The following is a 25,061-nucleotide window of genomic DNA, read 5'->3' as shown; positions in this document are numbered from 1 at the left end:
GAAGGAGGAGGATTCCCAGCGCCTGGCCCAGGAGTACCAGCGCCTGCTGCAGGGGCTGCGGGGTTGGGATCAGGGATGATTTCTGGGATCAGGGATGGATTTTGGGATCCCAGGGATGGATTTTGGGATCTCAGGGATGATTTTTGGGATGGTTCCAGGCTGAAGGAGGAGGATTCCCAGCGCCTGGCCCAGGAGTACCAGCGCCTGCTGCAGGGGCTGCGGGGTTGGGATGGATTTTGGGATCCCAGGGATGATTTTTGGGATCAGGGATGATTTTTGGGATCCCAGGGATGGATTTTGGGATCCCAGGGATGATTTTTGGGATCAGGGATGATTTTTGGGATCCCAGGGATGGATTTTGGGATGGTTCCAGGCTGAAGGAGGAGGATTCCCAGCGCCTGGCCCAGGAGTACCAGCGCCTGCTGCAGGGGCTGCGCGAGGCCGGCGCCGCCCGCGACTCCGACCTGCTCCTGGCCAACCCCGTCCTGCCCGAGCAGATCCTGCACGGTGCGGGGCCCGTTCCTGACCCGTTTCCCCTTTTTTTAACCCATTTTCCCCATTTTTTCCCCCATTCCCCCATTTTTACCCCATTTCCCCGACTTTTTACCCCATTTCCCCCACTTTTTACCCCATTTCCCCCGTTTTTTACCCCATTTCCCCATTTTGTACCCCATTCCCCCATTTTTTACCCCATTTCCCCATTTTTTACCCCATTTCCCCATTTTTTACCCCATTTCCCCCGTTTTTACCCCATTTCCCCCATTTTTTACCCCATTTCCCCATTTTGTACCCCATTTCCCCATTTTTTACCCCATTTCCCCATTTTTTACCCCATTTTCCCCATTTTGTACCCCATTTCCCCATTTTTCCCCCATTTTTCCCCATTTTTTACCCCATTTCCCCCATTTTTACCCCATTTCCCCCATTTTTTACCCCATTTCCCCCACTTTTTCCCCCATTTCCCCCATTTTTTCCCCCATTTCCCCGACTTTTTACCCCATTTCCCCCATTTTGTACCCCATTTCCCCCATTTTTTACCCCATTTCCCCCATTTTTTACCCCATTTTTCCCCATTTTTTTCCCATTTTAACCCTGTTTTTTCCCAATTTTTTCCCCATTTTCCCCCATTTTAACCCTGTTTTTTCCCATTTTTTTCACATTTTTACCCCATTTTTCCCCATTTTTTTCCCATTTTAACCATGTTTTTTCCCATTTTTTCCCATTTTAACCCCATTTTTTTCCCATTTTTACCCCATTTTTTCCCATTTTTTTCCCATTTTAACCCAGCTTTTTCCCATTTTTTTCCCCATTTACCCCCATTTTTACCCCATTTTTCCTCATTTTTTTCCCATTTTAACCGTGTTTTTTCCCAATTTTTCCCATTTTTTTCCCATTTTTCCCCATTTTAACCCCGTTTTTTTCCCATTTTGCCCTATTTTAACCCCGTTTTTTCCCGTTTTTTCCCATTTTCACCCTATTTTTCCCCATTCCAGAGGCCGTCCCGGGCAGCATCCGCACGGCCGAGCACTTTGTGGGGTTTTTGGGGTGGTTTTGGTGGTTTTGGGTGTTTCTAACCCCGTTTTTCCCCATTTTAACCCCGTTTTTCCCCATTTTAACCCCGTTTTTCCCCATTTTACCCTATTTTAACCCCGTTTTTTCCCGTTTTTCCCCATTTTTTCCCCGTTCCAGAGGCCGTCCCGGGCAGCATCCGCACGGCCGAGCACTTTGTGGGGTTTTTGGGGTGGTTTTCGTGGGTTTGGGTGTTTCTAACCCCGTTTTTCCCCATTTTAACCCCGTTTTTTCTCATTTTAACCCCGTTTTTTCCCCTTTTACCCTATTTTAACCCCGTTTTTTCCCGTTTTTTCCCATTTTCACCCTATTTTTCCCCATTCCAGAGGCCATCCCGGGCAGCATCCGCACGGCCGAGCACTTTGTGGGGTTTTTGGGGTGGTTTTGGTGGTTTTGGGTGTTTCTAACCCCGTTTTTCCCCATTTTAACCCCGTTTTTTCCCATTTTAACCCCGTTTTTTCCCATTTTACCCTATTTTAACCCCGTTTTTTCCCGTTTTTCCCCGTTTTTCCCCATTTTTTCCCCATTCCAGAGGCCGTCCCGGGCAGCATCCGCACGGCCGAGCACTATGTGGGGTTTTTGGGGTGGTTTTGGTGGTTTTGGGTGTTTCTAACCCCGTTTTCTCCCATTTTAACCCCGTTTTTTCCCATTTTACCCTATTTTAACCCTGTTTTTTCCCGTTTTTTCCCATTTTCACCCTATTTTTCCCCATTCCAGAGGCTGTCCCGGGCAGCATCCGAACGGCCAAGCACTATGTGGGGTTTTTGGGGTGGTTTTGGTGTTTCTGGGTGTTTCTAACCCCGTTTTTCCCCATTTTAACCCCGTTTTTCCCATTTTACCCTATTTTAACCCCTTTTTTTCCCGTTTTTCCCCATTTTTTCCCCATTCCAGAGGCCGTCCCGGGCAGCATCCGCACGGCCGAGCACTTTGTGGGGTTTTTGGGGTGGTTTTCGTGGGTTTGGGTGTTTCTAACCCCGTTTTTCCCCATTTTAACCCCGTTTTTTCCCATTTTAACCCCGTTTTTTCCCATTTTACCCTATTTTAACCCCGTTTTTTCCCGTTTTTTCCCATTTTCACCCTATTTTTCCCCATTCCAGAGGCCGTCCCGGGCAGCATCCGCACGGCCGAGCACTTTGTGGGGTTTTTGGGGTAGTTTTCGTGGGTTTGGGTGTTTCTAACCCCGTTTTTCCCCATTTTAACCCCGTTTTTTCTCATTTTAACCCCGTTTTTTCCCCTTTTACCCTATTTTAACCCCGTTTTTTCCCGTTTTTCCCCATTTTTCCCCATTCCAGAGGCCGTCCCGGGCAGCATCCGCACGGCCGAGCACTTTGTGGGGTTTTTGGGGTGGTTTTGGGTGTTTCTAACCCCGTTTTTCCCCATTTTAACCCCGTTTTTTCTCATTTTAACCGCGTTTTTTCCCATTTTACCCTATTTTAACCCCGTTTTTTCCCATTTTCACCCTATTTTTCCCCATTCCAGAGGCCGTCCCGGGCAGCATCCGCACGGCCGAGCACTTTGTGGGGTTTTTGGGGTGGTTTTGGTGGTTTTGGGTGTTTCTAACCCCGTTTTCTCCCATTTTAACCGTGTTTTTTCCCATTTTAACCCCGTTTTTTCCCATTTTACCCTATTTTAACCCTGTTTTTTCCCGTTTTTTCCCATTTTCACCCTATTTTTCCCCATTCCAGAGGCTGTCCCGGGCAGCATCCGAACGGCCGAGCACTTTGTGGGGTTTTTGGGGTGGTTTTGGTGTTTTTGGGTGTTTCTAACCCCGTTTTCTCCCATTTTAACCCCGTTTTTTCCCGTTTTTTCCCATTTTCACCCTATTTCTCCCCATTCCAGAGGCCGTCCCGGGCAGCATCCGCACGGCCGAGCACTTTGTGGGGTTCCTGCGCCGCCTGGTCGAGCACCTGCGGGCGCAGCTGCGCGGGCCCCGCGTGCAGCAGCTCAGCCCCCCGGCCTTCCTGCGGGAGCTGCGCGAGCGCGTCTGCATCGAGCGCAAGCCCCTCAGGTCTGGCACCCCAAAAACACCAAAAAATGGCATTGGGACCCCCAAAAATGGGATTAGGACCCCCAAAAATGGGTTTGGGACCCCCAAAATTCCCTAAAAACCCCCCTGGGTTCCTGCGGGAGCTGCGCGAGCGCGTCTGCATCGAGCGCAAGCCCCTCAGGTCTGACACCCCAAAAACACCAAAAAATGGGATTGGGACCCCCAAAAATGGGATCTGCACCCCAAAAAATGGGATTGGGACCCCAAAAAATGGGATCAGGACCCCTAAAAACCCCCCTGGGTTCCTGCGGGAGCTGCGCGAGCGCGTCTGCATCGAGCGCAAGCCCCTCAGGTCTGGCACCCCAAAAACACCAAAAAATGGCATTGGGAACCCCAAAAAATGGGATTGGGACCCCAAAAAATGGGATTGGGACCCCAAAAATGGGTTTGGGACCCCCAAAAATGGGATCGGGACCCCTAAAAACCCCCCTGGGTTCCTGCGGGAGCTGCGCGAGCGCGTCTGCATCGAGCGCAAGCCCCTCAGGTCTGGCACCCCAAAAACACCAAAAAATGGGATTGGGACCCAAAAAAATGGCATTGGGACCCCAAAAAATGGCATTGGGACCCCCAAAAATGGGTTTGGGACCCCCAAAAATGGCATTGGGACCCCCAAAAATGGGATTAGGACCCCCAAAAATGGGATTGGGACCCCCAAAATTCCCTAAAAAACCCCCCGGTTCCTGCGGGAGCTGCGCGAGTGCGTCTGCATCGAGTGCAAGCCCCTCAGGTCTGGCACCCCAAAAACCCCCAAAAAATGGGATTGGGACCCCCAAAAACGGGATTGGGACCCCCAAAAACGGGATCTGCGCCCCAAAAAATGGGATTGGGACCCCAAAAAATGGGATTGGGAACCCTAAAAACCCCCCTGGGTTCCTGCGGGAGCTGCGCGAGCGCGTCTGCATCGAGCGCAAGCCCCTCAGGTCTGGCACCCCAAAAACACCAAAAAATGGGATTGGGACCCCCAAAAACGGGATCTGCACCCCCAAAAATGGGATTGGGACCCCCAAAATTCCCTAAAAACCCCCCTGGGTTCCTGCGGGAGCTGCGCAAGCGCGTCTGCATCGAGCGCAAACCCCTCAGGTCTGGCACCCCAAAAACCCCCAAAAATGGGATCTGCACCCCAAAAAATGGCATTGGGACCCCCAAAAATGGGATTGGGACCCCCAAAAATGGGATCTGCACCCCAAAAAATGGGATTGGGACCCCAAAAAATGGGATTGGGACCCCAAAAAATGGGATCAGGAACCCTAAAAACCCCCCCGGGTTCCTGCGGGAGCTGCGCAAGCGCGTCTGCATCGAGCGCAAACCCCTCAGGTCTGGCACCCCCAAAAACGGGATCTGCACCCCAAAAAACGGGATTGGGACCCCAAAAAACGGGATCTGCACCCCAAAAAATGGGATTGGGACCCCAAAAATGGGATCGGGACCCCTAAAAACCCCCCTGGGTTCCTGCGGGAGCTGCGCGAGCGCGTCTGCATCGAGCGCAAACCCCTCAGGTCTGACACCCCAAAAACACCAAAAAATGGGATTGGGACCCCAAAAAATGGCATTGGGACCCCAAAAAATGGGATTGGGACCCCCAAAAATGGGATTGGGAACCCCAAAAATGGGATTGGAACCCCAAAAAATGGGATCGGGACCCCTAAAAACCCCCCCGGTTCCTGCGGGAGCTGCGCGAGCGCGTCTGCATCGAGCGCAAGGCCCTCAGGTCTGGCACCCCAAAAACCCCCAAAAAATGGGATTGGGACCCCCAAAAACGGGATTGGGACCCCAAAAATGGGATTGGGACCCCCAAAAATGGGATCTGCACCCCTAAAAACCTCTCTGGGACCCCTAAAAGCCCTGAAAAAATGGGATTGGCACCCCAAAAAAAACAAATTTTGGAGTTTTTGGGGTGTTTTTTTGGGGTTTTTTTGGGTGGTTTTGGGGGTTTTTGGGGTCGTTTTTGGGGTTTTTGGGGTCCCTGAGGAGGATTTTGGGGTGGTTTTTGGGGTTTTTAGGGTCCCTGAGGAGGATTTTGGGGTGGTTTTGGGGGTTTTTGGGGTCCCTGACCCCCAAACTCGCCTCCCCCAGGTTCTGTGCCGAGCGGCTCCACTCCCTCCTCCGCACCCTCCCCATGGGGGTTTTTGGGGAAGTTTTTGGGGTTTTTGGGGTTTTTGGGGTCCCTGAGGAGGATTTTGGGGTGGTTTTGGGGGTTTTTGGGGTCCCTGAGGAGGATTTTGGGGTCCCTGACCCCCAAATTCGACTCCCCCAGGTTCTGTGCCGAGCGGCTCCACTCCCTCCTCCGCACCCTCGCCCTCCCCGACGTCGCCGACTTCTCCCCGATCACCCTCGTGGCCAATTTCGCCACCCTGGTCAGCACCTACAGCAAAGGTGGGCAAAAAAACCCCAAAATACCCCAAAAATAGCCCAAAAATATCCCAAAAATAGCCTAACAATATCCCCAAAATACCCTAAAAATATCCCAAAAATATCCCAAAAATATCCCCCAAATACCCCAAAAATATCCCCAAAAATACACCAAAACCCTGGTCAGCACCTACAGCAAAGGTGGGCAAAAAACCCCAAAATACCCCAAAAATATCCCAAAAATATCCTAAAAATATCCCCCAGAATATCCCAAAAATAGCCTAACAATATCCCCAAAATACCCTAAAAATACCCCAAAAATATCCCAAAAATATCCCCAAAAATACACCAAAACCCTGGTCAGCACCTACAGCAAAGGTGGGCAAAAAAACCCCAAAATACCCCAAAAATATCCTAACAATATCCCCAAAATACCCTAAAAATATCCCAAAAATATCCTAACAATATCCCCAAAATACCCTAAAAATATCCCCCAAAAATATCCCAAAAATATCCCCAAAAGTATCCCCAAAATATCCCCAAAATACCCCAAAAATATCCCCAAAATTATCCCCAAAATATCCCAAAAATATCCCAAAACCCTGGTCAGCACCTACAGCAAAGGTGGGCAAAAAAACCCCAAAATACCCCAAAAATATCCTAACAATATCCCCAAAATACCCTAAAAATATCCCAAAAATATCCTAACAATATCCCCAAAATACCCTAAAAATATCCCCCAAAAATATCCCAAAAATATCCCCAAAAGTATCCCCAAAATATCCCCAAAATACCCCAAAAATATCCCCAAAATTATCCCCAAAATATCCCAAAAATATCCCAAAACCCTGGTCAGCACCTACAGCAAAGGTGGGCAAAAAAACCCCAAAATACCCCAAAAATATCCCAAAAATACCCCAAAAATATCACTAAAAATATCCCCAAAATATCCCAAAAATATCCCCAAAATATCCCAAAAATACCCCAAAAATATCCCTAACATATCCCCAAAATACCCCAAAAATATCCCCAAAATATCCCAAAATATCCCAAAAATATCCCAAAAATATCCCAAAAATATCCTAACAATATCCCCAAAATACCCTAAAAATATCCCCCCAAAATATCCCAAAAATATCCCAAAAATATCCCAAAACCCTGGTCAGCACCTACAGCAAAGGTGGGCAAAAAAACCCCAAAATACCCCAAAAATATCCCAAAAATAGCCTAACAATATCCCCAAAATACCCTAAAAATATCCCAAAAATATCCCCCAAAATACCCCAAAAATATCCCCAAAAATATCCCCAAAAATACCCCAAAACCCTGGTCAGCACCTACAGCAAAGGTGGGCAAAAAACCCCAAAAATACCCCAAAAATACCCCAAAAATATCGTAAAAATATCCCCAAAATACCCTAAAAATATCCCAAAAATATCCCCCAAAATACCCCAAAATATCCCCAAAAATACACCAAAACCCTGTTCAGCACCTACAGCAAAGGTGGGCAAAAAAACCCCAAAATTCCCCAAAACCCCCCCCAAAATACCCCAGAAACCCCCAAAATTCTACCCAAAATCCCCAAAAAAACCCAAAATTCCCCCAAAATTCCCCCCAAAATCCCCCAAAAAACCCAAAATTCTACCCAAAATCCCCAACAAAACCCCAAAATTCCTCAAAAACCCCCAGAAATCCCCAAATCTTCCTCCAAAAATGCCCAAATCTTCCCCCCAAACCCTCCAAAAACCCCAAAATTCCCCAAAAACCCCAAAATTGCCCAAAATTGCCCCAAATCCCGCAGGTTTCACCATCATCATCGAGCCCTTCGACGATCGCGCCCCGAGCGTCTCCAACCCCGTCCTGCACTTCAGGTTTTTGGGGAGATTTGGGGGGATTTGGGGATTTTTGGGGATTTTTGGGATTTTGAAGGTTTTGAGGGGGGTTTGGGGAATTTTTTTGGGGGGGATTTTGGAGGATTTGGGCTTTTTTGGGGGGGTTTTGGGGCATTTTTAGGGGATTTTGGGGTTGTCTTCGGGGGGATTTTGGGAGGTTTAGGGGAATTTGGGGGTTTTTTGGTGAGATTTTGGGTTTTTTTAGGGGAATTCTGAGGGGATTTTTGGGGGGATTCTGGGGTGATTTTTGGGGTTTTTTGGGGGTATTATGAGGGGATTTTTGGGGGGATTCTGAGGGATTTTGGGGCGTTTTTTAGGGGATTTTGGGGGATTTTTGGGGGGATTCTGAGGGGATTTTTGGGGGGATTCTGAGGGATTTTGGGGCGTTTTTTAGGGGATTTTGGGGGATTTTTGGGGTTTTTTTTGGAGCATTTTGAGGGGATTTTTGGGGGGATTCTGAGGGATTTTGGAGGGTTTTTTAGGGGATTTTGAGAGATTTTTGGGGGTATTATGAGGGGATTTTTGGGGGGATTCTGAGGGATTTTGGAGGGTTTTTTAGGGGATTTTGAGGGATTTTTGGGGGTATTCTGAGGGGATTTTTGGGGGGTTTTTCAGGGGATTTTTGGGGGGTTTTTCAGGGGATTTTGAGGTTTTTTTGGGGGGATTTTAAGGGAATTTTGGGGTCCCCCCCCAGCTGCCTGGACGCCTCCATCGCCATCCGGCCGGTGTTCGAGCGCTTCCAGTCGGTCATCATCACCTCGGGGGTGAGACCCCAAAAATCCCCAAAATCACCCCAAAATCAGCCCAAAAATACCCCAAAAATATCCAAAATATCCCCTCATCATCACCTCGGGGGTGAGAGCCCAAAAATCCCCAAAATCTCCCAAAAAATCACCCCAAAATCAGCCCAAAAATACCCCAAAAATACCCCAAAATACCCCCTCATCATCACCTCGGGGGTAAGACCCCAAAAATCCCAAAAATCACCCCAAAAATATCCAAAATATCCCCTCATCATCACCTCGGGGGTGAGACCCCAAAAATCCCCAAAATCACCCCAAAAATCCCCCCAAAATCAGCCCAAAAATACCCCAAAAATACCCCAAAAATCCCCTCATCATAACCTTGGGGGTGAGACCCCAAAAATCCCCCAAAAATCCCCAAAATCACCACAAAATCACCCCAAAAATATCCAAAATATCCCCTCATCATCAATTCGGGGGTGAGACCCCAAAAATCCCCAAAATCACCCCAAAATCAGCCCCAAAAATATCCAAAATATCCCCTCATCATCACCTCGGGGGTGAGACCCCAAAAATCCCCAAAATCACCCCAAAAATACCCCAAAAATCCCCAAAATCACCCCAAAAAGCACCCCAAAATCACCCCAAAAATGCTCCAAAAATATCCAAAATATCCCCTCATCATCACCTTGGGGGTGAGAGCCCAAAAATCCCCAAAATCACCCCAAAAATACCCCATAAATTCCTCTCAAAAACCCCAAACCCCCCAGAAACGCCCAAAATCTCCCTAAAAAAATTCCAAATTCTCCCAAAAACTCCAATTCCCCCGCCAAGAAACCCCTTAAAAACCCCAAAATCCCCCCATAAAAACCCCAAATCCCCCCAAAAAAACCCAAATCCCCCCAAAATCTCCCCGAAAACCCAAAAGTCCCCCCAGAAAACCCCAAAATCACCCAAAATACCCCAAAATCCCCCTAAAAACCCCCCAAAAATCCTCCCCAGAGATTCCCTAAAATCCCCCCAAAACTCAAAATTCCCCCCTAAAATCCACACAAAACCCCTCAAAATCCCCCAAAACCCCCCAAAAAAACCCCCACATCCTCCCAAAATCACCCAAAAAACCCCAAAATCCCCCTAAAAACACCAAAAAACCCCCAAAATCCCCCCAAAGACTCCCTAAAATCTCCCTAAAAAACCCAAAATTCCCCCAAAAAACCCCTTAAAATCCACACAAAACCCCCCAAAATCCCCCCAAAACCCCAAATAAAAACCCCCAAAATCACCCAAAAGACCCCAAAATCCCCCTAAAAACCCCCCAAAAATCCCCCCCAGAGACTCCCTAAAATCCCCCCAAAAAACCCAAAATTCCCCCAAAAAACCCCCTAAAATCCACACAAAACCCCCCAAAATCCCCCAAAACCCCCCCAAAAAAAACCCCAAATCCCCCCAAAAACCCCAAATCCCCCCAAAATTCCCCAAAATCCCCAAATCCCCGACCCCTGCCCCTTTTCCCAGACTTTGTCCCCGCTGGAGTTTTACCCCAAAATCCTGGGATTCCGCCCCGTTACCATGGCAACGTTCAGCATGAGCCTGGCCCGGGACTGCCTCTGCCCCATGGTGGGGGGATTTGGGGGGTTTGGGGGGGTTTGGGGGGATTTGGGGGGGCCTGGGGGGATTTTGGGGGGGATTTGGGGGGTCCTGGGGGGGTTTGGGGGGGATTTGGGGGGGTTTGGGAGGGTTTGGAGGGGATTTTGGGGGGTCCTGGGGGAATTTTGGGGGGATTTGGGGGGATTTGGGGGGATTTGGGGGGGTCCTGGGGGGATTTTGGGGGATTTGGGAGGGTTAGGGAGGGGAGCTGGGGGGATTTTGGGAGGTCCTGGGGGGTTTTGGGGGGTCCTGGGGGGGTTTTGGGGAGATTTTTGGGGGGTCCTGGGGGGATTTTGGGGGGTCCTGGGGGGGTCCTGGGGGGATTTGGGGGGTCCTGGGGGGATTTGGGAGGATTTGGGGGGGATTTTGGGGGGTCCTGGGGGAATTTTGGGGGGATTTTGGGGGGTCCTGGGGGGATTTGGGGGGTCCTGGGGGGATTTTGGGGGGGTTTGGGGGGGAGCTGGGGGGATTTTGGGGGGATTTTGGGGGTTTGGGGGGGTTTGGGGGGGTTTTGGGGGGGCCTGGGGGGATTTTGGGGGGGTTTGGGGGGTCCTGGGGGGGTTTGGGGGCTCCTGGAGGGATTTTGGGGGGTCCTGGGGGGGGTTTGGGGGGGATTTGGGGGGATTTTGGGGGGTCCTGGGGGGATTTGGGGGGGTTTGGGGGGTGCTGGGGAGTTTTGGGGGGTCTGGGGGGGTTTGGGGGGATTTTGGGGGGTCCTGGGGGGTTTTGGGGGGATTTTGGGGATCCTGGGGGGGTTTGGGGGCGGAGCTGGGGGGATTTTGGGGGGTCCTGCGGGGATTTTGGGGGGATTTGGGGGGGCTTGGGGGGTCCTGGGGGGGTTTGGGGGGGGAGCTGGGGGGATTTTGGGGGGTCCTGGGGGGATTTTGGGGGGTCCTGGGGGGGTTTGGGGGGGTTTGGAGGTGTTTTGGGGGGATTTTTGGGGGGTCCTGGGGGGATTTTGGAGGGGTTTTGGGGGATTTTGGGGGGACCTGGGGGGTTTTGGGGGGATTTTGGGGGGTCCTGTGGGGGTTTGGGGGTGGAGCTGGGGGGATTTTGGGGGGTTCTGGGGGGATTCTGGGGAGATTTGGGGGGATTTTGGGGGGGTTTGGGGGGTCCTGGGGGGATTTGGGGGTCCTGGGGGGGTTTGGGGGGTCCTGGGGGGTTTTGGGGGGATTTTGGGGGGTCCTGGGGGAATTTTGGGGGGATTTTGGGGGGTCCTGGGTGGATTTGGGGGGTCCTGGGGGGATTTTGGGGGGTCCTGGGGGGATTTTGGGGTGGTTTGGGGGGGGTTTGGGGGATTTTGGGGGGTGCTGGGGGGATTTTTGGGGGGTCCTGGGGGGGTTTGGGGGGATTTTGGGGGGATTTGGGGGGATTTGGGGGGGAATTTGGAGGGTTTTGGGAGGGTTTGGAGGGGTTTTGGGGGGTCCTGGGGCGATTTGGGGGGTCCTGGGGGGTTTTGGGGGGTCCTGTGGGAGTTTGGGGGGATTTTTGGGGGGTCCTGGGGGGATTTGGGGAAAATCTGGGGGGAATTTGGGGGGGATTTGGGGTTATTTGGGGGGTCCTGAGGGAATTTTGGGGGGATTTTTGGGGGGTCCTGAGGGAATTTTGGGGGTATTTTTCGGGGGGTCCTGAGGGAATTTTGGGGGGATTTTTGGGGGGTCCTGAAGGATTTTTGGGGGGATTTTTGGGGGGTCCTGAAGGATTTTTTGGGGTCCCCCTCCCCTTTTTCCTCCCCCAGATCGTGGGAAGAGGCAACGACCAAGTGGCCATGAGCTCCAAATTCGAGACCCGCGAGGACATCGGTGCGGAGTTTTGGGGCAAATTTTCGGGATTTTGGGGTTTTTGGGGTCTGGGGGATTTTGGGGAGGGGTCTCAGGGGAATTTTTGGGGTTTTTTTTGGGGAATTTTGGGGTTTTTGGGGTGACCATGAGCTCCAAATTCCCACCATGAGGACATCGGTGGGGCTGGGGGAAATGTGGGGAATTCTTGGGGAAAATTTGGGATTTTTGGGGCAAATTTGGGGGATTTTGGGGTTTTTGGGGTCTGGGGGATTTTGGGGAAGGGTCTCAGGTGGATTTTTGGGGGGAATTTTGGGGTTTTTGGGGTGACCGTGAGCTCCAATTTCGAGATCTGCGAGGACATTGGATTTTTTCAGGGATTTTTTGGGGGATTTTTGGGATTTTTGAAATTTTGGGGTTTTAGCGGTCCCAAATTCCCCCGAATTTCCCCCAAAATGCAGCGGTGACCCGGAACTACGGGCAGCTGCTCCTGGAGCTCTGGGGAAGGATTTGGGGGGAATTTTTGGTGGAATTTTTGGGTTTTTTGAGGGATTTTGAGGGATTTTTGGGGGGATTTTTGGGATTTTTGAAATTTTGGGGTTTTAGCGGTCCCAAATTCCCCCGAATTTCCCCCAAAATGCAGCGGTGACCCGGAACTACGGGCAGCTGCTCCTGGAGCTCTCGGCCGTGGTCCCCGACGGCCTCGTGGCGTTTTTCACCAGCTACGTTTACCTGGAGAGCACCGTGGCCTCGTGGTACGAGCAGGTGGGACCCCAAAAACACCCCAAAAACACCCCAAAACCACCCCAAAAATACCTCAAATTCACCCCAAAAATACCCCAAAATCACCCAAAAAATACCCCCTAAAATACCCCAAATTTACCCAAAATCACTCAAAAAATAGCCCAAGAATAACCAAAAATCACCCCAAAACCACACCAAAAATACCCCAAAAATACCCTAAAAATCCCCAAAATCACCCCAAAACCACCCCAAAAATACCACAAATTCACCCCAAAAATACCCCAAAATCACCCAAAAAATACCCCCTAAAATAGCCCCAAATTACCCAAAATCACTCAAAAAATAGCCCAAAAATACCCAAAAATCACCCCAAAACCACCCCAAAAATACCCCAAAACCACCCCAAAAATACCCCCTAAAGTAGCCCCAAATTTACCCAAAATCACTCCAAAAATACCCCCAAAATACCTTCAAAAATACCCCCAAATCGCCCCAAAATCACACCAAAAATTACCCCAAATTCACCCCAAAAATACCACCAAAATATCCCCTAAAATACCCCCAAATTACCCAAAATCACTCAAAAAATACCCCAAAATATCCTGAAAATACCCTCAAAATCACCCCAAAAATATCCAAAGTCATTCCAAAAAATACCCCAAAATTGCCCCAAAAATCATCCCAAAAATACCCAGAAACTGCCCCAATACCCCCTCAAACACCCCAAAATTTAGCCCAAAAATACCCTGAAAATACCCCCAAAACCACCCCAAAATCACCCCAAAAATAACCCAAAATCCCTCAATAAAAAACCCAAAATACTCCCAAAAGTCCCTCAAAAAATATTCCCAAATTACACCCAAAATACAACCCAAAATTGCCCCAAAAATATGCAAAATACCCCTAAAGTCTCCCTAAAAAAAATCCCAAAACTGCCCCAAAATCCCCCCCAAAATCCCCCAAAATCCATCCAAAATCCCCCCAGAACCCCAAATAACCACCCCAAAACCCCCCCAGGACCCCCAAAATTTGCCCAGGACCCAAAAATCCCCAAAATCACCCCAAAAAATCCCCCCAGGGCATCCTGGAGAACATCCAGAGGAACAAACTCCTCTTCATCGAGACCCCAAAAATCCACCCCAAACCCCCCCAGGACCCCAAAAATCCCCAAAATCCCCCAAAATCCCCCAAAAATCCCTCAGGGCATCCTGGAGAACATCCAGAGGAACAAACTCCTCTTCATCGAGACCCCAAAAATCCACCCAAAATCCCCCCAGAACCCCAAAGAACCACCCCAAAATTTCCCCAAAACTGCCCCAGGACCCCCAAAATCTGCCCAGGACCCCCCAAAATCTGCCCAAGACCCCAAAAATCCCCAAAATCCCCCAAAAATCCCCCAGGGCATCCTGGAGAACATCCAGAGGAACAAACTCCTCTTCATCGAGACCCCAGAAATCCACCCCAAACCCCCCCAGGACCCCCAAAATCCCCAAAAATCCCCAAAATCCCCCAAAACCCCCCAAAAATCCCCCCAGGGCATCCTGGAGAACATCCAGAGGAACAAACTCCTCTTCATCGAGACCCCAAAAATCCACCCCAAAATCCCCCCAGGACCCCAAAAACCACCCCAAAATTTCCCCAAAACTGCCCCAGGACCCCCAAAATCTGCCCAGGACCCCCCAAAATCTGCCCAGGACCCCAAAAATCCCCAAAATCCCCCCAAAATCCCCCAGGGCATCCTGGAGAACATCCAGAGGAACAAACTCCTCTTCATCGAGACCCAGGATGGGGCTGAGACCCCAAAAATCCACCCCAAAATCCCCCCAGGACCCCAAAGAACCACCCCAAACCCCCCCAGGACCCCCAAAATCCCCAAAAATCCCCAAAATCCCCCCAAAAATCCCCCCAGGGCATCCTGGAGAACATCCAGAGGAACAAACTCCTCTTCATCGAGACCCAGGACGGGGCTGAGACCAGCGTGGCCCTGGAGAAGTACCAGGAGGTGCTGGGGGGGATTTGGGGGTCCCGGGGGGGTTTTGGGGAGATTTGGGGGGTCCTGGATGGAGATTTGGGGGTCCCGGGGGGGTTTTGGGGAGATTTGGGGGGTCCTGGATGGAGATTTGGGGGTCCCGGGGGGGTTTTGGGGAGATTTGGGGGTCCTGGATGGAGATTTGGGGGTTCTGGGGGGATTTTGGGGAGATTTGGGGGGTCCTGGATGGAGATTTGGGGGTCCCGGGGGGGTTTTGGGGAGATTTGGGGGTCCTGGATGGAGATTTGGGGTTCCTGGATGGAGATTTGGGGGTTCTGGGGGGATTTTGGGGAGATTTGGGGGTCCTGGATGGAGATTTGGGGGTCCCGGGGGGGTTTTGGGGAGATTTGGGGGTCCTGGATGGAGTTTTGGGGGTTCCGGGGGGGATTTTGGGGAGATTTGGGGGGTCCTGGATGGAGATCTGGGGGTTCTGGATGGAGATTTGGGGGTCCTGGATGGAGATTTGGGGGTTCTGGGGGGGGATTTTTGGGGGATTCTGGGGTGGATTTTGGGGGTTCCCGGGGGGATTTTTGGGGATCCTGGGGGTGGATTTTTGAGGATTCCCAGGGGGATTTTGGGGTTCCCGGGGGGATTTTTGGGAGACTCTGGGGGGATTTTTGGGGGATTCTGGGGGGGAGTTTTGGGGTTCCTGGGGGGGATTTTTTGAGGATTCCTGGATGGAGATTTGGGGGTTCCTGGGGGTGGATTTTGGGGTTCCTGGGGGTGGATTTTGAGGATTCCCGGGGGGATTTTTGGGGGATTCTGGGGGGGATTTTTTGAGGATTCCCGGGGTGGATTTTGGGGTTCCTGGGGGTGGATTTTGGGGTTCCTGGGGGGGGATTTTGGGGTTCCTGGGGGAATTTTTTGAGGATTCCCGGGGGGAATTTTTTGAGGATCCCGGTGGGATTTTTTGAGGATTCCCGGGGGGGATTTTGGGGTTCCCGGGGGGAATTTGGGGGTCCCATCCCGGGCTCTCCCCGCGCCCCGCAGGCGTGTGAGAACGGCCGCGGCGCCGTGCTGCTCTCGGTGGCGCGCGGGAAAGTCTCCGAGGGCATCGACTTCGGTGAGATTTGGGGAAATTTGGGCAATTTTGGGCAATTTGGGGAATTTTGGGGCGATCTGAGGGGGTTTTGGAGGGGTTCAGGGTGGGGGTCGAGGGGAATTTTGGGGATTTTGGTGGTTTTGATGGGAATTTTGGGGATTTTTGGGGGGGATTTGATGGAGATTTTGGGATATTTGATGGGAATTTTGGGGTTTTTTGGTGGTTTTAAAGGGAATTTCGGGGGGTTTGGGGATATTTGATGGGAATTTGGGGGTTTTTGATGGGAATTTTTGGATTTTGGGATATTTGATGGGAATTTGGGGGTTTTTGATGGGAATTTTTGGATTTTGGGATATTTGATGGGAATTTTGGGGTTTTTTGATGTTTTACAGGAATTTTGGGGGATTTGGGGAAAATTTGAGGGGAACTTTGGGGGGATTTGAGGGGAACTTTGAGGTTTTTGGGGGGATTTGATGGGCATTTTGGCTTTATTTTGGGAATTTTGGATTTTTTGGGAATTTGATGGGAATTTGGGTTTTTTTTTGATATTTGAAGGGAATTTTGGTATTTTTGGGGCTATTTGACGGGAATTTTGGGTTTTTTTGGATATTTGACGGGAATTTTGGTATTTTTGGGGCTATTTGACAGGAATTTTAGGGTTTTTAGGATATTTGACAGGAATTTTGGTATTTTTGGGGCTATTTGACAGGAATTTTGGGGTTTTTAGGATATTTGACAGGAATTTTGGTATTTTTGGGGATATTTGATGGGAATTTTGGGGGTTTTTTTGGATATTTGACAGGAATTGGGTTTTTTTTTTTGCTATTGGACAGGAATTTTGGGGTTTTTTGGTGGTTTTGAAGGGAATTTTCATATTTTTGGGCTATTTGCCAGGATTTGGGGGTTTTTGGTCACTTTTGGGGTCCCCGACCCCCCAAATTTCCCCCCCAGTCCATCACTACGGCCGGGCCGTGATCATGTTCGGGGTCCCCTACGTTTACACCCAGAGCCGCGTCCTCAAGGTGAGGGGTCCCCAAAATCCACCGGGGGTCCCCAAAATCCCACCTGGGGTCCCCAAAATCCACCTGGGGTCCCCAAAATCCACCGGGGGTCCCCAAAATCCACCTGGGGTCCTCAAAAATCCACCGGGGGTCCCCAAAATCCACCAGGGGTCCCCAAAATCCACCGGGGGTCCCCAAAATCCCACCTGGGGTCCCCAAAATCCACCTGGGGTCCCCAAAAATCCACCGGGGGTCCCCAAAAATCCACCAGGGGTCCCCAAAATCCACCGGGGGTCCCCAAAATCCACCAGGGGTCCCCAAAATCCCCCTGGGGTCCCCAAAATCCACCGGGGGTCCCCAAAATCCACCTGAGGACCCCAAAATCCCACCTGGGGTCCCTAAAATCCCCCTGGTGTTCCCAAAATCCACCGGGGGTCCCCAAAATCCCACCGGGGGTGCCCAAAATCCCCCTGGGGTCCCCAAAAATCCACCGGGGGTCCCCAAAATCCACCTGGGGTCCTCAAAAATCCACCGGGGGTCCCCAAAATCCACCAGGGGTCCCCAAAATCCACCGGGGGTCCCCAAAATCCCACCTGGGGTCCCCAAAATCCACCTGGGGTCCCCAAAAATCCACCGGGGGTCCCCAAAAATCCACCAGGGGTCCCCAAAATCCACCGGGGGTCCCCAAAATCCACCAGGGGTCCCCAAAATCCCCCTGGGGTCCCCAAAATCCACCGGGGGTCCCCAAAATCCACCTGAGGACCCCAAAATCCCACCTGGGGTCCCTAAAATCCCCCTGGTGTTCCCAAAATCCACCGGGGGTCCCCAAAATCCCACCGGGGGTGCCCAAAATCCCCCTGGGGTCCCCAAAAATCCACTGGGGGTCCCCAAAAATCCCACCAGGGTCCTCAAAATCCCACCAGGGGTCCCCAAAATCCACCGGGGGTCCCCAAAATCCCACCTGGGGTCCCCAAAATCCACCTGGGGTTCCCAAAATCCACCAGGGGTCCCCAAAATCCACCGGGGGTCCCCAAAATCCCACCTGGGGTCCCCAAAATCCACCAGGGGTCCCCAAAAATCCACCTGAGGACCCCAAAATCCCACCTGGGGTCCCTAAAATCCCCCTGGTGTTCCCAAAATCCACCGGGGGTCCCCAAAATCCCACCGGGGGTGCCCAAAATCCCCCTGGGGTCCCCAAAAATCCACCTGGGGTCCTCAAAATCCACCGGGGGTCCCCAAAATCCCCCTGGGGATACCTGGGTGGGTTTTTGGGGTACCTGGGTGGGTTTTTGGGGTACCTGGGTGGGTTTTTGGGACACCTGGGTGGGTTTTTGGGGTACCTGGGGGTGTTTTTGGGGTACCTGGGTGGGTTTTTGGGGTACCTGGGGAGGTTTTTGGGATACCTGGGTGGGTTTTTGGGATATTTTTGGGGGTGTCCCAACCCTGTCCCCCCCAGGCCCGCCTGGAATTCCTGCGGGAGCAGCTCCAGGTGTGGGAGAACACCTGAGGGGGTTTTTGGGGTACCTGGGGGTGTTTTTGGGGTACCTGGGTGGGTTTTTGGGACACCTGGGTGGGTTTTTGGGACACCTGGGGAGGTTTTTGGGACACCTGGGGAGGTTTTTGGGATACCTGGGTGGGTTTTTGGGATACCTGGGTGGGTTTTTAGGGTACCTGGGTGGGTTTTTAGGGTACCTGGGGGTGTTTTTGGGATACCTGGGTGGGTTTTTGGGGTACCTGGATGGGTTTTTGGGATACCTGGGTGGATTTTTGGATACCTGGGGAGGTTTTTGGGGTACCTGGGTGGGTTTTTGGGATATTTTTGGGGGTGTCCCATCCCTGTCCCCCCCAGGCCCGCCTGGAATTCCTGCGGGAGCAGCTCCAGGTGTGGGAGACACCTGAGGGGGTTTTTGGGATACCTGGGTGGGTTTTTGGGATACCTGGGTGGGTTTTTGGGATACCTGGGGAGGTTTTTGGGATACCTGGATGGGTTTTTGGGGTACCTGGGTGGGTTTTGGGATATTTTTGGGGGTGTCCCAGCCCTGTCCCCCCCAGGCCCGCCTGGAATTCCTGCGGGAGCAGCTCCAGGTGCGCGAGGGCGAATTCCTGACCTTCGACGCCATGCGGCACGCGGCGCAGTGCGTGGGGAGAGCCCTGCGGGGAAAAACCGACTACGGCCTCATGGTGTTCGCTGACAAGGTCGGTTTGGGGTGAATTTGGGGCATTTTGGGTCACTTTGGGTTGGTTTGGGTCATTTTGGGATGTTTTGGGTCACTTTGGGGGGTTTTGGGTCACTTTGGGGCGGCGCAGTGCGTGGGGAGAGCCCTGCGGGGAAAAACCGACTACGGCCTCATGGTGTTCGCTGACAAGGTCGGTTTGGGGTGAATTTGGGGCATTTTGGGTCACTTTTGGGTCACTTTGGGTGGTTTTGGGTCACTTTGGGGGGTTTTGGGTCAGTTTGGGTCGGTTTGGGTCACTTTGGGTCGATTCGGGGGTTTTGTGGTCAGTTTGGGGCAGTGCAGTTTTTCCCCGTTTTTTCCCATTTTTCCCACTCTTTTCCCCCATTTTTTCCCATTTCTTCCCATATTTTCCTATTTCCCCCCATTTTCCCCTCCTTTTCCCCATTTCCCTCCATTTTTTCCCATTTCCCTCCATTTTTTCCCCATTTTTTCCCTTTTTTCCTGTTCTGTCCCATTTTCCTCCCATTTCCCCATATTGTTCCCCATTTCCCCCATCTCCCCCCAATTTTCCCTACATTTTTCCCATTTTCCCCCATTTCTGCCCCATTTTTCCCCATTTTCCCTGTTTTTTCCCATTTTCCCCCATTTATTCTCATTTCCACCCATTTTCCCCCATTTTTCCCCATTTTCCCCATTTTTTCACCGTTTTTTCCCATTTTTCCCCATTTTTTCACCGTTTTTCCCCATTTTTTCACCGTTTTTCTCCATTTTTTCTCCATTTTTCCCATTTCTGTCTGTTTTTACCCCATTTCCGCAGCGTTTTGCCCGTCTGGACAAGCGCTCCAAGCTGCCGCGCTGGCTGCAGGATCCATTTCCCATTCCCATTTTCCCCCCATTTTTTCCCCATTTTTTCACCGTTTTCCCCATTTTTTCACTGTTTTTCCCCATTTTTTCACCGTTTTTCTCCATTTTTTCTCCATTTTTCCCATTTCTGTCTGTTTTTACCCCATTTCCGCAGCGTTTTGCCCGTCTGGACAAGCGCTCCAAGCTGCCGCGCTGGCCGCAGGATCCATTTCCCATTCCCATTTTCCCCCCATTTTTTCCCCATTTTTTCACCGTTTTTCCCCATTTTTTCACCGTTTTTCTCCATTTTTTCTCCATTTTTCCCATTTCTGTCTGTTTTTGCCCCGTTTTGGCAGCGTTTTGCCCGTCTGGACAAGCGCTCCAAGCTGCCGCGCTGGCTGCAGGAGCCATTTCCCATTTTCCCCCCGTTTTTCCCCATTTTTTCCCCGTTTTTCCCCATTTTTTCACCGTTTTTCCCCGTTTTTTCTCCATTTTTCCCATTTCTGTCTGTTTTTGCCCCGTTTCCGCAGCGTTTTGCCCGTCTGGACAAGCGCTCCAAGCTGCCGCGCTGGCTGCAGGAGCGGCTGCCCGAGGCGCACCTGAACCTGACCGTGGACGAGGCCGTGCAGGCGGCCAAGCGCTTCCTGCGCCAGATGGCCCAGCCCTTCCGCCAGGTAGGGATCCGCTGGATCCCGGCGGATCCCAACGGATCCCGACCCGATCCTGACCGATCCTGACCGATCCTGACCGATCCTATGGGATCCCATCACAGACACAACCCCCCAACCCCCCCAGCCCTTCCGCCAAGTAGGGATCCACTGGATCCCGGCGGATCCCAATGGATCCCGACCTGATCCAACCCAATCCCGACCTGATCCTGACCAATCCTGACCGATCCTATGGGATCCCGTCACAGACACAACCCCCCAACACACCCCCCCAGCCCTTCCGCCAGGTAGGGATCCGCTGGATCCCGGCGGATCCCAACGGATCCTAACCCGATCCTGACCTATCCTGACCTATCCTGACCGATCCTATGGGATCCCGTCACAGACACAACCCCCCAACACACCCCCCCAGCCCTTCCGCCAGGTAGGGATCCGCTGGATCCCAGCGGATCCCAACGGATCCCGACCCGATCCCGACCCAATCCTGACCCGATCCTATGGGATCCTGTCACAGACACAACCCCCCAAACCCCCCCCAGCCCTTCCGCCAGGTAAGGATCCGCTGGATCCTAAAGGATCCTGGCTCGATCCCAACCCAATCCAACCAGATCCAACCCGATCCTATGGGTTCCTGTCACAGACACAACCCCCCGAGCCCCCAGAAACCCCCCAACCCCCCCAGACCCTCCAGGGTGCCCCAGATCCCCCGAGATTCCCCCAGGATCACCCTCGAACGCCCCCCGGATCCCTCCCAGATCCCCCCCAGACCCTCCAGGGTGCCCCAGATCCCCCGAGATTCCCCCAGATCCCCCCTCAAGCACCCCCTGGATCCCCCCCAACCCCCCCAAATTCCCCTGGATCCCTGTGGATCCCCCAGGATCACCCTCGAACACCCCCTGGATCCCTCCCAGATCCCCCCCAGACCCTCCAGGGTGCCCCAGATCCCCCGAGATTCCCCCAGGATCACCCTCGAACGCCCCCCGGATCCCTCCCAGATCCCCCCCAGACCCTCCAGGGTGCCCCAGATCCCCCGAGATTCCCCCAGATCCCTCCTCAAACACCCCCTGGATCCCCCCAGACCCTCCAGGGTGCCCCAGACCCCCCCAAATTCCCTCGGATCCCCCCCAGATCCCCCTAGACCCTCCAGACCCCCCCAAATTCCCCCGGATCCCCCCGGATCCCCGCGGATCCCGACCGGATCCCCCCGGCAGGAGGAGCAGCTGGGGCTGTCGCTGCTGACCTGGGAGCAGCTCCAGGCCGGGGAGGCGCAGCAGCGGATCCAGGAGATCCCCCAGCACAGCTGAGACCCCCGGGATCCGCCGGGATCCACTCTGGGACACGCCAGGATCCACCCGGGATCCACTCCGGGACACGCCAGGATCCACCCGGGAGCCACCCCGGGATCTGCCCCGGGACCTACGTGGGATCTGCCCCGGGATCCACCGGGATCTGCCCTGGGTTCCACCCGGGATCTGCCCCGGGATCCATCGGGATCTGCCCTGGGTTCCACCCGGGATCTGCCCTGGGTTCCACCCGGGATCTGCCCTGGGTTCCACCCGGGATCTGCCCCGGGATCCACCCCAGGATCTGCCCTGGGTTCCACCCGGGATCTGCCCCGGGATCCACCCCAGGATCTGCCCTGGGTTCCACCCGGGATCTGCCCCGGGATCCACCGGGATCTGCCCTGGGTTCCACCCGGGATCTGCCCCGGGATCCACCCCAGGATCTGCCCTGGGGGTCTGAGGGGATCCGGATCCACCAGGTGGGATCTGGACCCCCCCAAAAACACCTGGAGGAGGAAATGGATCCCCCCCAGGGATCCCAGTGGGATCTGGACCCCCAAAAATGCCGGAGCAGGACCGGATCCCTTTTTGGGGGGGGGGATCTGGAACCCCCCAGGTGGGATCTGGAACCCCAAACCCACCTGGGGGAGGGACTGGATCCCCAAAAATGCCGAGGCGGGACCGGATCCCTTTGGGGGAGGGGATCTGAAGCCCCCAGGTGGGATCTGGAACCCCCAGGTGGGATCTGGAGCCCCCAGGTGGGATCTGGAACCCCCAGGTGGGATCTGGACCCCCCCAGGTGGGATCTGGAGCCCCCCAAAAACACCTGGGGGAGGAACTGGATCCCCCCAGGGATCCCAGTGGGATCTGGACCCCCAAAAATGCCAAATCAGGACCGGATCCCTTTGGGGGGGGGGAATCTGGACCCCCCCCAGAGCCCCCCAGAAACACCTGGAGCAGGGACTGGATCCCCAAAAATGCCGGAGCGGGACCGGATCCCTTTGGGGGAGGGGATCTGGACCCCCCAGGTGGGATCTGGACCCCCAAACCCACCTGGGGGAGGGACTGGATCCCCAAAAATGCCGGAGCGGGACCGGATCCCTTTGGGGGAGTGGATCTGGACCCCCCAGGTGGGATCTGGAACCCCCAGATGGGATCTGGAGCCCCCCAGGTGGGATCTGGAACCCCCCAAAAAACACCTGGAGGAGGAACTGGATCCCCCCAGGGATCCCAGTGGGATCTGGATCCCCAAAAATGCCAAATCAGGACCGGATCCCTTTGGGGGAGGGGATCTGGAACCCCCCAGGTGGGATCTGGAACCCCCCAGAGCCCCCCAGAAACACCTGGAGCAGGGACTGGATCCCCAAAAATGCTGGAGCGGGACTGGATCCCTTTGGGGGGGGATCTGGACCCCCCAGGTGGGATCTGGACCCCCCCAGGTGGGATCTGGAACCTCCCAGGTGGGATCTGGACCCCCCAAAAATGCCTGGGGGAGGAACTGGATCCCCCCAGGGATCCCAGTGGGATCTGGACCCCCAAAAATGCCGGAGCAGGACCGGATCCCTTTGCGGGGGGGGATCTGGAACCCCCAGGTGGGATCTGGACCCCCCAAAAAACGCCTGGAGGAGGAACTGGATCCCCCCAGGGATCCCGGTGGGATCTGGACCCCCAAAAATGCCAAATCAGGACCGGATCCCTTTTTGGGGGGGGGATCTGAAGCCCCCCAGGTGGGATCTGGAGCCCCCAGGTGGGATCTGGACCCCCCCCAGAGCCCCCCCGAAACACCTGGAGCAGGGACTGGATCCCCAAAAATGCCGGAGCGGGACTGGATCCCTTTTGGGGGGGGGGGGGATCTGGAACCCCCAGGTGGGATCTGGACCCCCCAGGTGGGATCTGGACCCCCCCAAAAAACGCCTGGAGGAGGAACTGGATCCCCCCAGGGATCCCAGTGGGATCTGGATCCCCAAAAATGCCCAGTCAGGACCGGATCCCTTTGGGGGAGGGGATCTGGAACCCCCCAGGTGGGATCTGGACCCCCAAACCCACCTGGGGGAGGGACTGGATCCCCAAAAATGCCGGGGCGGGACCGGATCCCTTTGGGGGAGGGGATCTGAAGCCCCCAGGTGGGATCTGGAACCCGCAGGTGGGATCTGGAGCCCCCAGGTGGGATCTGGAACCCCCAGGTGGGATCTGGACCCCCCCAGGTGGGATCTGAAGCCCCCAGGTGGGATCTGGAACCCCCAGGTGGGATCTGGAACCCCCAGGTGGGATCTGGACCCCCCCAGGTGGGATCTGGACCCCCAAAAAACACCTGGAGGAGGGACTGGATCCCCCCAGGGATCCCAGTGGGATCTGGACCCCCAAAAATGCCGGAGCAGGACCGGATCCCTTTGGGGGAGGGGATCTGGACCCCCCAGGTGGGATCTGGAACCCCCCAGGTGGGATCTGGACCCCCCAGGTGGGATCTGGACCCCCCCAGGTGGGATCTGGAACCCCCCAGGTGGGATCTGGAACCCCCAGGTGGGATCTGGACCCCCCCAAAAACGCCTGGAGGAGGAACTGGATCCCCCCAGGGATCCCAGTGGGATCTGGACCCCCAAAAATGCCAAATCAGGACCGGATCCCTTTGGGGGGGGATCTGGAACCCCCCAAACCCACCTGGGGGAGGGACTGGATCCCCCGCAGGGATCCCAGTGGGATCCACTCCCCCCCCCCCCCCCGATCCCCCATTTTTGTCAAACCCCCCCCCAATAAAATCAGATTTCCCCTCCCCCCCCCACGGCTGCACCCCCTTTTTAACCCCCTCCCCCACCCCAAAATTCGGGGTGTCTCCCCCTCCTCCCAAAAAAAGGTTGGGGGGGGATCGACTGGATTTATTTTGGGGGGGGGGGGGGAAGGGTTAATTTCCCGTGCCTCAGTTTCCCCGGCGGGATTTTGAGGAGGGCGGGGGGAATTCATTTTTGGGGTCGCTCCGTGCCTCAGTTTCCCCCCCCCCCCCCTCCACGGATATTTTGGGGGGAGGGGCGTTTTTGGGGTGCCCCCCACCCTCGTCCCTCCCGTGCCCCCTCCCCAGGGACCCCCACCCCACCCCACCCCCCCCAAAATTGACACCGGATCCCCCCCGGGAAACCGGAGCCGACCTAAAAATACCGGGGGGGGGGGGGGGGAGGGAGGGGAGGGGGAGGGGAGGGGCTGGGGGGGCCCCTCCCCCACCCCCGAGCCAGAGGAGCCGCCCCGCCCCCACCCCGA

General features: G+C 54.0%; 1 protein-coding gene across 1 annotated transcript in view; it reads left to right on the top strand.

Moving 5' to 3' along the window:
- The window catches only part of ERCC2 (ERCC excision repair 2, TFIIH core complex helicase subunit), a 39,444-nt gene extending 14,921 nt beyond the window's left edge, over positions 1-24,523 (top strand). The window contains exons 10-23 of the mRNA XM_077789198.1: positions 374-507; positions 3,409-3,577; positions 5,871-5,989; positions 7,767-7,836; positions 8,552-8,621; positions 10,116-10,217; positions 11,986-12,049; positions 12,669-12,790; positions 14,679-14,771; positions 15,789-15,861; positions 16,792-16,862; positions 18,879-19,037; positions 20,392-20,535; positions 21,741-24,523. Coding sequence (XP_077645324.1) covers positions 374-507; positions 3,409-3,577; positions 5,871-5,989; positions 7,767-7,836; positions 8,552-8,621; positions 10,116-10,217; positions 11,986-12,049; positions 12,669-12,790; positions 14,679-14,771; positions 15,789-15,861; positions 16,792-16,862; positions 18,879-19,037; positions 20,392-20,535; positions 21,741-21,833 — 1,483 coding nt within the window. The 3' untranslated portion in view covers positions 21,834-24,523. The remainder of the gene's footprint in view (positions 1-373; positions 508-3,408; positions 3,578-5,870; positions 5,990-7,766; positions 7,837-8,551; positions 8,622-10,115; positions 10,218-11,985; positions 12,050-12,668; positions 12,791-14,678; positions 14,772-15,788; positions 15,862-16,791; positions 16,863-18,878; positions 19,038-20,391; positions 20,536-21,740) is intronic.
- The last annotated feature ends 538 nt before the right edge of the window (positions 24,524-25,061 follow it).

Source organism: Lonchura striata, chromosome 31, assembly GCF_046129695.1.
Source record: "Lonchura striata isolate bLonStr1 chromosome 31, bLonStr1.mat, whole genome shotgun sequence".
Classification (NCBI taxonomy): Eukaryota; Metazoa; Chordata; class Aves; order Passeriformes; family Estrildidae; genus Lonchura; species Lonchura striata.
The sequence above is the reverse complement of the archived record's forward strand: the minus strand, read 5'-3'. Positions and strand labels throughout refer to the sequence as shown.